At 44.5% G+C, this 12,474-nt stretch overlaps 2 protein-coding genes across 3 annotated transcripts in view; one reads left to right on the forward strand and one right to left on the reverse strand.

Moving 5' to 3' along the window:
* Positions 1-1,898, forward strand: part of PLPP1 (phospholipid phosphatase 1) — a 134,263-nt gene extending 132,365 nt beyond the window's left edge. For both annotated transcript variants that reach the window (XM_069748305.1, XM_069748313.1), the window contains exon 6: positions 875-1,898. In XM_069748305.1, coding sequence (XP_069604406.1) covers positions 875-1,003 — 129 coding nt within the window. In that variant the 3' untranslated portion in view covers positions 1,004-1,898. The remainder of the gene's footprint in view (positions 1-874) is intronic.
* The window catches only part of MTREX (Mtr4 exosome RNA helicase), a 140,513-nt gene continuing 129,797 nt past the window's right edge, over positions 1,759-12,474 (reverse strand). Inside the window, exons 23-27 of the mRNA XM_069748292.1 lie at positions 12,359-12,464; positions 7,874-7,930; positions 7,469-7,631; positions 5,161-5,265; positions 1,759-2,036 (exon numbers count right to left, since the gene is read on the reverse strand). Coding sequence (XP_069604393.1) covers positions 1,984-2,036; positions 5,161-5,265; positions 7,469-7,631; positions 7,874-7,930; positions 12,359-12,464 — 484 coding nt within the window. The 3' untranslated portion in view covers positions 1,759-1,983. The remainder of the gene's footprint in view (positions 2,037-5,160; positions 5,266-7,468; positions 7,632-7,873; positions 7,931-12,358; positions 12,465-12,474) is intronic.

The following is a 12,474-nucleotide window of genomic DNA, read 5'->3' on the forward strand; positions in this document are numbered from 1 at the left end:
CTAGTGATGAGCGAGCATGCTCGGATAAGGTGCTATCAGAGCGTGCTCGTGTGCTAGACTATCTTCAAGCGTGCTCGAATAATATGTACGAGTCGCTATAGCTGCATGTCTTAAGGCTGTTCGACAGATGCAACACATGCAGCCACAGTGACTGGAACATAGAGTATGTTCACACAGTAAGTGAAGCCGGGGCCGTACACCCAGATTCAGTGCACATGCCCGGGACGCTGCGTGTCACTGCACAAGCGAGGGATTACAAAGAAGATTCCTGTGACGTCAGGCCCGTACTGCAGATCAATCAGTGTGTGGATAAGATGACGAGACTGTGCCTGAACCCAATGTAAGCTCACCCCTATGACTAAAAGACAAGGGTAGAACATAACTATACAAAGTGTTTTTTTTTTTAATGAATACTGCTCTATTTTGCTTGAAAACAACGTGTTAATGGCGCAATGCACATCACCAACACCACATTGGGGCCAGTTTAATAGTGAATAATTACATGATGGGATCCCTTTAAATACCCCATAAATGAAGAATCAGGACCTTCCTGTATATGTGATGGCCCTGCCCTTTCCTTAGTTTATGGTTACTAAATTAAATAAGATCTGGAGTTTTCTCCTTTTTCATGAAACATATCTGGTAGTGAGGTTTTATTAAGGCCCGATGCAGCTACATATGGTCAACGCCGGCTGGAGATGACGAGGGTCCTATGTGGGGGCTTAATGGTTCATTGATCAAAGTGAGGCAGACAATGGAGGGATAATTGCAGAGAATTCCTTACTGGTAGTTACGGCATCTGCTGGTTTCCTTACAGCCTATAATAGGGTGGCTTCCTCCGCACTTATATACTTTTTTCTTTTTAACTTTTCAGGTCGTTTACGTCTCAGATTTTTTCAAAATAAAAAAAAGTGGCTTCAATCAGAAAGAAGAAGATTCGCACACAACCCTGCATGAGACTTCGACCAACGGGAACCACTACGGCAACAGTCACCAGCCATGAAAGCCACTCTTGTCCACAATGAAAATTATATATTGCTTTTTTTTTTTCCTCCTCACAGTATTAAGAGTTTAATCTCTTAATCCCTGTTAATTAGCCTTTAACCCTGTTAATGCTGGAGAGGCTAATCCTGCATGGCACTCTAGCACTTAAGCCTTTAAATTGCACCCGTCTCGTATGTACCACTCAAGCAGCCAACTTGGAGGCCTAAACCGATATGAGAGAACGCAGCAGCATCTGGGATCGCCGGGAAAATGCTGCATCCTCGTGTCTGAACAAGGATCACAAAGAGGCTGCCGAACCCTTCTATAAGCAACATGTGCAATGGACAGCTGCTGCTATTCCTGTTGGATGCCCACTTTGTATATAGATATAAAGAACACCTTTTATGTATATGTTATAGCTTTAAATAAAACATTGTTTTAATGGGGGTTTTACAAGATTAGAAAAACATAGCTGCCCCCCCCCCCAAAAAAAAAAAAGAAAAGTGCCCTAGAGGTTGTGTGTGGTACTGCAGCTCTTCACTTGGTGTAAGACCGGGTATGGTGTCGTTTCTGCGAGAAAGCAGCTCTGTTTTTTTAACTCTAGAACCCAAATCTTTATAAAGGCTCGGTTCAGACTGGTGGTTTTCCCTTAGGGGGTTCCAATATTTCTAAAATAGCAGACCCCTATATAAGTTATTAGAGTCCGCAGTGGCTCAGATATGAAGACCCTAGTCTGCACCGAATCTTATCACCTAAACAAATGAGAATGTAAAATTGAAATTGTACATTTTTTTTTTAATTAAAATAGTGTGGAAACAGTATGTACAAACTTGTATTATATCGCTTTGCTCGAACGTTGCTTGTTCTGCAAACGTATAACACCGAAACATTAAAAAATAAAAGTTTATAGCAAACATCTGGCCTCTGAACTCTTGTCCAAGGAGCTTGCGCTCCAGATGGGAACAGTGTCCTTACACAGTCGTCTTCGGATCCGGTCCACTATAGGTACAGACTGGCAGCAAACACTATGTCCCTTTTGATCTTTGTAATTCCTAAAAGAGAAGAAGAATAATAGCATTAATGGCCGTCGCCTCGTAAACTGCAGTCTAAAAAGGAACAGGCAAAGTCTTCACCGGAAAGCTCTAAATTGACACAATATTCTTACAACTGTCAAAGGAATCCATGTTCTCACCCCGCACTGAGAAGGTGGAGTCGTGAGAAGAGTCTGGTAATTATATTTTGGAAATAACTTTTCAGAGTACACGAGATGTGAGGTCTGATGGCTACACCCAGCAATTACAACACATTTTTAAGTTGGTCGGGGGTTTTCAGCCATAATGGAAATTGTCTCCACTGTTTCAGCTCTTGTAACTTTAGCAATGATACAATCTGCATTGTATTCTGTCGGCACGGACGGTAGATCGCTCATTCTCCAGAACGGTCTGGTCTGCGAGGCAGACATGGGTCTTTCAGCCAACAATTATCTGCTCTGACTTTCGCCCAGACGGCCAAGCCTCGCCGTTTGATGCCATTTCAGTGCATATTATGTGCAAAATTATATCCAATTGTCTGTATACCAAAAACACAAGTCAGCATCTGTTTGTGTGGAGGAAAGGATGAGATGAAAACCCAAAACTACAACATCCAATCCATCCCACTGCTCCTGACTGTCAAATTGCACACAGACATAAATGAGGGAGGCTCTCAGTTCAGGGTATGAAAGCTATTATGGGGTGATTAATTTTGTGCAAAATCAAAGATGCTCTTTGTCTCTTACCTTTTTTTGCACCTTTTTAGAGCAAAAAGTCACATTTAAAATGCTGCACATTAGTCTATCGGCACAATAATAAAAAACACACATTTTGTACACTAGTAGGATAGTGGAGTACAACTGCACAAAAAATATAGCTTCATTTAAAGAATTTGCATATGAGAAATGACAATGTGGCCGTGGTTTTGGTTATCCAGGTGGTTTAGTGAAAAAAACAAACAAGTAAAGTTAACTTAAAGGGGTGTTTTCAGGTTATTAAATTGCTTTAGTAGAGGTTAGAGAAAGCAAGTCAATTGCGATCTGGCTTATTTTCCTTTCATTTCCCTGTTGTGAGTTTTTGTCTTGCATAGTGTACAGCTGGTTTTCAAGGAGCTTGCCTACCAGAGCCAAGTGTGCACCATAGTTAGATTCCAGGAGAGGAGTCAGCTCTCTTCAGCCCATTATTACATTTATTTCTATACAGAAGTTACCTTCTCATCTCCATCGCTGTTAGTTTATGAGTAGGGATGAGCGATTAGCTTCCGATAACTCCTTATCCGAATAGCTATATCGCTTACCGAATAGCTGCATTGGGAACCTGGATACCTGGAGCGCTCCCGACAATCAGCTGTTCTGCGCTGCAGCTCCACATGTTGCGGCTGAGTGACATTCACAACACATGCACCCGCCATCGACAGCTTCAAGGGTAGTTCTCCTAATAAGGGCTCTCACTGTCAGGAGCTGCGTGCTTGTTCAAAGTCCCTGCTATTTCTATAAATATAGTGATGACACTGGAAACTCTGAAGAAACACTGACAGACCATTAATGTGTAATGGTGATATGCAGAACGAGGAGCATCCCAAGGTACCAGGATGGAAGGAGACTGTAGAGCTCAGAGCTACTTGAGAGGGAACTTTGGGAGTTTCCCTTAACAAAAAAAAAAGCACATTCAGTAATAAGGCACAAACATGAGTGAACTATTTTCACTCTAACAAAAAGCACAAATAGTGACTAATCTTATCCTGCTTCAAAATCAATGGCTGTCAAAAATCCATCTAAAAGGGGAAGAGACAAAAGAGCATCTTTGATTTTACGCAAAATTAATCAGCCCACAAGTGCCATTTTAAAGAATTGGCCCCCCAAAATAGCAATGAATACCACAAAACACAAAGCTGAAATATTACAGTGAACAAGGACGTGGAGCCCCTCACCCTTTATCTAGCCATGTAATGGGGTAGTACACTGATGTCTTTACCATTCACATCCGGCTAGGATAACATAAGGTGGATGATAATTACACTACAAGGAAATGTTTCTGATGGGAACATAAAGCCCCAAATACTGGATGGAGTAATGTCCTGAGCCGGCAGTGCTCCCCGCAGGACGCCAGCTCTGTTATTCTAGTACATCAGTGAAGTCCTGGACTGTGATGTGTCTCCCATTCAGAGGGGTCACAGGTCCTGCTTTGTTCTTCCATTTCTAAAGAGATGCTCACATTGTGCATCTGCGTCTCACATAAAGGAGCACACAGAAACCGCGAGGTCAGACAATCTTTCCCAGTGAAAAAGCCTTTCGGCACACAAGTTCAATAGTAACGACGCCTAACTAAAGGCTTATTCCCATCTTCACAAATGGGGATTTTTGGATGGTGCTTGTAAAAACAAACTTTTGCAATTTACTGCTCATTAAAATTTGAAGCTGTTCTTGAGATACTAACACTTTTCGTTTGTTAACAGACGGGTTTCCTTGGAGACCGACCACCGCTGTTAAGACAGCAGGACAGGCTTAATAGTGTTCACAAGGTCTTTTCTGTTGAACATGTTTGCACTGTTGCAGCGCGGTGTAACCTACTCGGTTTACATTGCTTTAACAGCAGCCCGTTAAACACATACGTTAACGGGCTGCTGTTAACGCAAGTGCTGGTATGGCAGCGCACTAGTGCAGAAAGAGCATCTGCTAGCTCTATCTGCGCTAGCGGTGACAGACCCGGAAACGCTGCAGCCCGCGTCTCGGGATCCGTGACTCAATGACGGCACATCGCTAGCGCACGCCCATTGTGGGCGTGCGCTAGCGATGCTTCCGACATTGCATTCAATGGCAGCGTTAACGGACTGCGTTACACCGCATTATTCCGCGGTGTAATGTAGTCCGTCTAACGGACGTCAGGAACGCTATGTGAACCCAGCCTAATCCCGACCAGCTTCAGTGCTGTGTTTACAAGCTTGACTGCAGCGGTGGTCGGTCTCCTAAGCAACAAGCTGTAAAGAAAAGCGTTAATATCTTAAGAATGCCTGTAAATTTGAATAAATAGCAAATTGCGTGGTGCTGATATTTACGAGCACTACCCAACAATAACCCTTTTAAAGTCCCAAAGCTGCAGCACCAGAACCAGGCTTTCATGGCCGTATTTCAGCATGGGCGCGTACCTTCTGCAAACTTGTTCTCCAGTTCTGTATTTCCGATGGCTTTGGCAGCCTGACACATCTGACGCAGTAATTCTTCCAGACGCCTCATACAACGAATAATGCTACCTAGAAGACAAGCCCCAAATATCAGCACGTGGCCCCGAAAATTAGGAAGATCCACCAACCTACTCCAGTATCGCTTTAAATAAATTAATTATTCAGTCCTAGAAAATGTTTCTAAGGAAAAACCCCCCTCCCTCCATTCTGTCTATAGGGAAACCCCCTCCCCCATTCTGTCTATAGGGAAACCCCCTCCCCCCATTCTGTCTATAGGGAAACCCCCTCCCCCCATTCTGTCTATAGGGCACAAGGTTCGGCTTCTCATCAGATACATCGATGTTGTGAAGAACGATGTCAGTTTCTATGGCAGCAAAACACAACTGTCTGCACCATGTGGGGGACGCGTCGGTCGCTCGGATTCCTACAGCCCAAGTCATTAGAGCACAGAGGTCACGCTGAGAATAAGCGGGAAGGAGCCTTTATTCTTATAGATCAAGGTCAGGACAGAAGCAGACGGTAATGTGTATCCACAGAGGGCAAGAAACTCCCCAGAGCCGTGGGAGTCACTAATGACCAGGAGAAAAATTAAGCGTATTTAAAAGTTTTAGCAAATGTGCTTGTATTAAAATATTATGGCCCGGATTAATCATTGCCTTCATTATTCTATTTGCGCCTTTTTTTTTTTTTTTTTTTTTTTAAAGGGGCAATGTGAAGACTAAGTAATTTTCAATCTAAATAGTTATTCAGTGCCATAATTTAAACTATTTTCTAATATACCTGCATTAATAATTCTCTACCATCTCCTCTTACCCATTAACTGCTTTTCTATTTTTTTTCCCCTTACTTCCTTTTTGATGACTCTTCGTTTGAGAATCCCAGTGCATGCTGGGATACCCAAGTCATCATGAGGGGGCACAGGCTGTGGTCACTGCTGTAGCCCCTGCCCTTAATCTAAGAGTCATCAGTGAAGGTAGATTCATGGGCTGAGTCAGTTCCTGCGCTGTCACTGTGCCATGTGCACAATTACAACAGAGCGCTCTGTTGCCGGCTTAGATCAGTAGTAACGAGCCAGCAACAGAGCGCATTCTCTGAACACCCAGTGTGCAGAGACCAGTGCGGACCCCTGCAAATGAAATCACTGGTCTCTGTATGCCAGGTATTGCGATACCACCGTTTGCTAAAAATCGATATTTTGACAGTAAGATAATGGACGTGCGGTGGATTGAAAATTCGTGACGTGAATGGGGAATTGATAAACTAATTTATTCATATTGGACTGTACTTGACTGCGGAATCCGCAACGTGGCTGGTTTTACTAACAAATATGAAATATTGTCCAATATCAACCACAATACAGAAATCTTAAGAGTGAATAGATCAACTGATTTTTGCCACCTAATCTGAGAGCCGCATAATGTAAAGAAAGATATCGGACTCCAGCGATGTGTCACTTACTGGGCTGCTTGCCACTGTTTTAATAAAATCACTGTTATAGGAGGAGGAGATAATCACTAAAGGACTAAAACCTGATGCCATGGAGTTGTCCATATTCATGAGCACTGTATAACCCAGCTCCCATTGCTGATCGGCAGTTTTCTGCCTATGCACAGTGTACACAGAAAGCTGCCAATCAGTGGTGTGGGTGGGGTTAGACAGCACTCAGCATTCATAGGAACTGGTAGATCTGCAAGACAAAAGCGATTTCATCAAAATGGCAGCAAGCAGCTCAGTAAGTGATACATCTCTGGAATCAGGGTCTCTATATCTTCTGAAAGATTCTCTAACATCTAAAAGTACATTCCGGTAAATACAAATGATCACATATCCATTGGATAGTTGTTGAGTTGGCGTGGCCCCCAGGGGACTAGGGTGGCAGTAACACTGTACAACTAACTTTCAATGGAATTGCCGATGTGCACGCCATTCTATTGCCTCATTTTATTTTACTTTATTGGGGTCTTGCAGCAAAATCAAAACGAAGGAGGTGAGACCCAGGACCCTCACTAACCTAACAATATTCCATGATCCAGTGGATGTGATCATTCAGACCGGGGTACTCCTTTGCTACTTTCATACATTTAGTAGATCTTGTGTGAAGTTTAAAGATGCTTAATGTCTAAAGACCCTCATACGTGAAACACTGATACCCCTGTCACTGGTAAAGCAGAGGATTTCAGTTTTGCAGCCGTATTACAATATGTTACATATGTTAAAGACAGTTTCCGGAATTTATATCCTGTAGTCGTCCATTCTATGAATGTCATCTTACCTTCAAAAACATCTGTCATTTTACAAATCTGAGCAAAGGTTGCCCCATTGGCCCATGTGTAGACAACATCCATGAGATTAGGGCGGAAAGTACCAAGATACGTCTCTTCATCGATTTCTAACTTCGCTTCTGCTGAGACTTTTGCAATCCTCCGGGCTGTTTCCTGTCCAGACGGTTAAATCCATTAATCACCGTTCCATGCCTTACTAACTATACCATGTACTCAGCGCAGGATAAAATAATGTCACCAGTCAGACGCGGAGTAGACACCGCAGTGAGGACGCAGAGGATCTGAGCTCATGCACAAGCTGCAGACAAGACGCTACATCTTACCTAAACAATTCTTCTATTTTCTGAAATTATGCAATTTCTTTGGTTATAGAGCTTCTAGAACTTATCGTTTACCTGCATTTGTCGGAGAGGTCCAGCCAGTTGTTCCGTCAGTTTGGGCATTTCACTTGACTAAAACAAAGAAAAAACAAAATAAAAACACAATCAAACAATATTTCTAGTTTTGGATGAAAAGCTAGACACTTGCAAATACATTAACTTTTTATTATTCCAAAGCATAGAAAAATGAGGCAGGTATCACAGCTACTATGCAGGCTTCTGTGTCTCCATGGTAACAGACTACAAACAAACCACATGTAGTCTGATCCTGCAGTCATAACCCCTTCCATCTGTCCATGTATGGAAACGTATGCAATAAGTAGGAGACGGATGGGAGCTGTTGGCACAAAACAATAGGAGCACGAATGAAAAAAAACCTTTGCGAGGGTGAGAAAGTCCCTATATCTAGTATCTCTGCAGAATGACAACATGGTGTGCCCACGAAGCACAATGGCCATGTGCCCAGGCCAAGAATAACAGACATCTTGTACAACCTGTTCATATACCAGGTGCAAGAAATGTGTTTGTCCATTTCTAACTTTCGAGCTTGAAGCTTTATGGCCATGAACGTAACAGACCATACAGCTGGGTAAGATATCAGACTCATTACATTGAGAAACGGAATATAGACTTCTTTATGGATACAGTTACAGTATTGGATATAAAATTGCAATCAAATTATTCACCTCCCCTCCCATTCCAAATTTGGTTCATTAGTAAAATTTACGAACTTCTGGCGATAAACCAATGAAACATGGACAATGTATGTACTTCAACACAACCAATATAACAAGTGGGTTTTCCAACTTCACCACAAAATGCCACTTTTCCTGCTCACAGAGTATCAGGAATATACACCTCTTTCATGACAAGCATCTTTAGTACTAAGTAGAGCACCTCTAGCTGTTATGACTTGCTGCAAATGTGATATATAGATGGACACCAGATTCTGGCAGTATGAGGAATCATAGCAGATTCCTAATGGGTAATGGCCTCCAGTTCACTGATATTCTTGGGTTGTCAAGAGAGTGGTCCAAAAAGTGAAGAGATCACTGTTACCTTGCATAAATCAGGAAAAGGAAGCCCACAGATACATGTAAAAGAAGAGTTCACAGATAAAGGAACACTGATTATACTAAGACATGGCAGAGACAGGAAGTGATTACCAGGTCAAGAGATCAAAAACCCTGGACTGAATCAAGTCCTGCAGTGAGATTTGGTGGCAGCAAAGGTTCCAGCTTGTAGTGTAAGGCGCTTACTAAATGCTGAAAGTCTCCATGCCTGAAGATGACCCCTTTACTGATCCAAAGGCACAAGAAAAAAAGGATCCAACATACTCAACAGTATACAGAAGTTTTAGGATTCTGTTCTCTGGAGCGATTAAACAAAAGTGGAACTTTTTGTGCCTATGGATCTATCCAGTACTATGTCTACAGTGAAGCTTTGGCGGTGGCTCCGTGACGCCTGAAGCGAAGCATGGCGGTGGCTCCGTGACGCCTGAAGCGAAGCATGGCGGTGGCTCCGTGACGCCTGAAGCTAAGCATGGCGGTGGCTCCGTGACGCCTGAAGCAAAGCATGGCGGTGGCTCCGTGACGCCTGAAGCAAAGCATGGCGGTGGCTCCGTGACGCCTGAAGCAAAGCATGGCGGTGGCTCCGTGACGCTTGAAGCAAAGCATGGCGGTGGCTCTGTGACGCCTGAAGCAAAGCATGGCGGTGGCTCCGTGATGCCTGAAGCAAAGCATGGCGGTGGCTCCGTGACGCCTGAAGCAAAGCATGGCGGTGGCTCCGTGACGCCTGAAGCAAAGCATGGCGGTGGCTCCGTGACGCCTGAAGCAAAGCATGGCGGTGGCTCCGGTGACACCTGAAGCAAAGCATGGCCATGCCTCCGTGACGCCTGAAGCAAAGCATGGCCGTGCCTCCGTGACGCCTGAAGCAAAGCATGGCTGTGGCTCCGTGACGCCTGAAGCAAAGCATGGCGGTGGCTCCGTGACGCCTGAAGCAAAGCATGGCGGTGGCTCCGGTGACACCTGAAGCAAAGCATGGCCATGCCTCCGTGACGCCTGAAGCAAAGCATGGCCGTGCCTCCGTGACGCCTGAAGCAAAGCATGGCTGTGGCTCCGTGACGCCTGAAGCAAAGCATGGCCGTGCCTCCATAATGCTCTGGGGATGATTTGTTTCTTTTGGCACTGGAAACCTACAGTTTGTGGAGAGCGAGATGGAGTCAGTCAAGTATTCGGATTCTTCAATGAAAACATGATGTTTTCTTCAAGGATTTCCAAAGCTTGGGCGTCATTGGACTTTATAAAAGGTCTATGATGCCAAGCAAACCTCAGAGTCCCCTAAGGCTTTGTTTAGGAAAACATCCTGAAAGAAGAACTTGAACCAAATATAACATTTTTGGTGAGATTTGAAGATGGCAGTCGCATCATGTTAACCCAAGACTGTTAATGAACAGGAGGCCATTGTATACGAGTCTTGACGAATGATTCCTCGGGAACACCACCAGGAGTTGAGGTCCGGCTATGTATAACATTTGCAGCAGGTCATAACAGCCAAAGGTGCTCTAATAAGTATTATGAAGGGGATGAATAATCCCGAGACTGCGGTAGTCATTAGGAATGGCATTTTGTGGTGAATTTAGAGAAACCTCTTGTTCTATTACTTGTGTTGAGTGATTTACATTGTTCCGGTCTCATTGGTTTATGGTCAACAGCAGAAAGTAAATTTGGCAAAGAAATCTAATCTGCAATGGAGGTTGAATGACTGTATGTATGTAGTCTGCTCTACACTCTATGGCTGTAACCATACACTCCAGCAGTGATGAGCAGATCGGCTGTCGTGGGCACATCACTATGGTGCCAGGTGACAGCGCGGCTCACATGGGCATGAGAGGACCAAGCTTAGTAATCCATGGTCTCATACTCCTTTCGGGATACGTCTATGGAGGAATGAAGCAGCTGCCTGACACCTTCAGTGGCCATCTGTGCTCCGATCCCACTTACTGGACATAACTATCTGATATCCATAGTCTGTAATCTCTGACACATACCATAGCCCTAATTGCGTCCCCTCGTACAGTGCAGTACGTCAGTCCGGGCGCCCCTCTGCTCCCGTATACTTCCATGGAGCAGCAACTTCCTCTGGAAAACCAGCTGTCCAAACACGGCACTTAATGAGAAAATGCCCCCGGACTCCAGCTGGACTGTGTGTGATGTGTCCTCAGCAGGGAAGATGAAATGTTTGTTCTCTGAGTGCCCACCCACCTCTCGGGAGCTCACATTTCCACCAGGGGCCCGGTTTTCATTATTAGTCACAGTGACTGCACAGATCCCAAAACTAATGAGACCGGGGGTCGTGTAAACCACAAAAAGGTAAATCGTCAGCTGTTACATCTGTTTTTAAAAGGCCAAGAGATAAGTGAGATGCCACAGCTTCCTTCGATTAAACTGCAGTTTCGCAATAAAAAGAAAACAAACTTTTTTCCATTTTGCTATAAAAAAAAACAAAAAAAAACGGCACCACTATCATCGACAGGCTAAGTGACTGCTATGGGTCACGAGCTGCGGTGCCAAAAAGCCTTGCCCTCTGCCCAGCACCACCAAGTTCTCCTGATATTTGCTGAATATGTACAGCAAAAGGATCAATCGCATGAGCAGAACTCACCGCTAACCCCGCAAGTGCCGGCTGTTGGACCTAGCTCTGATTGCAGAAATGTAATCCCTGGTGAGCAGTAAATGGTTAAATGAGGGTGTGGGTGACACCACTAGACCTCTGCAATGTCATCGAGGCAACCCAATGGGTTAATGAAAGCAGGGGACCCAATTTAGACCTTGGTTACAAAGCCCCCAGATTTCTACGTTAGCCCCTAGGCACCACCCGTGTCCATGGTCGTTGTCTGCAGCTTAACTTCAGTCACTTGAGTGTAAAGTTGTAGACCACTTTGGAGCAACTCTTTTAAAACCGTCCTGTGCCTATAAAATGAGCTGTAAACTAGGTATACACCGTGTGGTAATCCAGAAGAAGGCGCTCAAATCCCCGGCAGTGCCCTCACAGGGGAACAAGAAACATTACACAATCCTTGGGTGCACCAGAGAGGTTTCATATCAGCTGGCAGCCCAGTAGAACACAGGTGAGCCATCCTGGGCCTCCTCCAAGACCGAGTCCCCCCATATCCCCTTAATACACTGAAATATTCAATTTAAAGGGGTTTTATGGTAAGTTCTCTGAAGGACGGTCAAGAAACTGAAACGCACGCTGATGTCTAGACTATTGCACATCAGTTGGGAGATGGCTGTGTACATGGTCTCCTCTCCACTCCACTCAAAGACACCAAAAAAGGAGGTTTTACACAGCAACCTCTCCTTATTCCTCGTAGCTTAGTGAGACGGAACACAGAATCCACTGCAAATGTATCATTTACATAACTGAAATAAACAATGACAAGAGCAAACAAATGGGACTCCTCAGCCCTGAGCCGTACAGCCTGGGAACCTAACTTACATTCTCCTGGAACACGAAGCAGCTGAGCAGGGCGGTCGCTTGTTCTGCCGTCAGGTCATTAAAAAGGCCATTAAACATCATCTCGGTAAGGAGCAGCTCGTCAGCACTGGGAGGAC

This window comes from Ranitomeya imitator, chromosome 1 (assembly GCF_032444005.1).
Source record: "Ranitomeya imitator isolate aRanImi1 chromosome 1, aRanImi1.pri, whole genome shotgun sequence".
In the NCBI taxonomy this organism is placed as follows: Eukaryota; Metazoa; Chordata; class Amphibia; order Anura; family Dendrobatidae; genus Ranitomeya; species Ranitomeya imitator.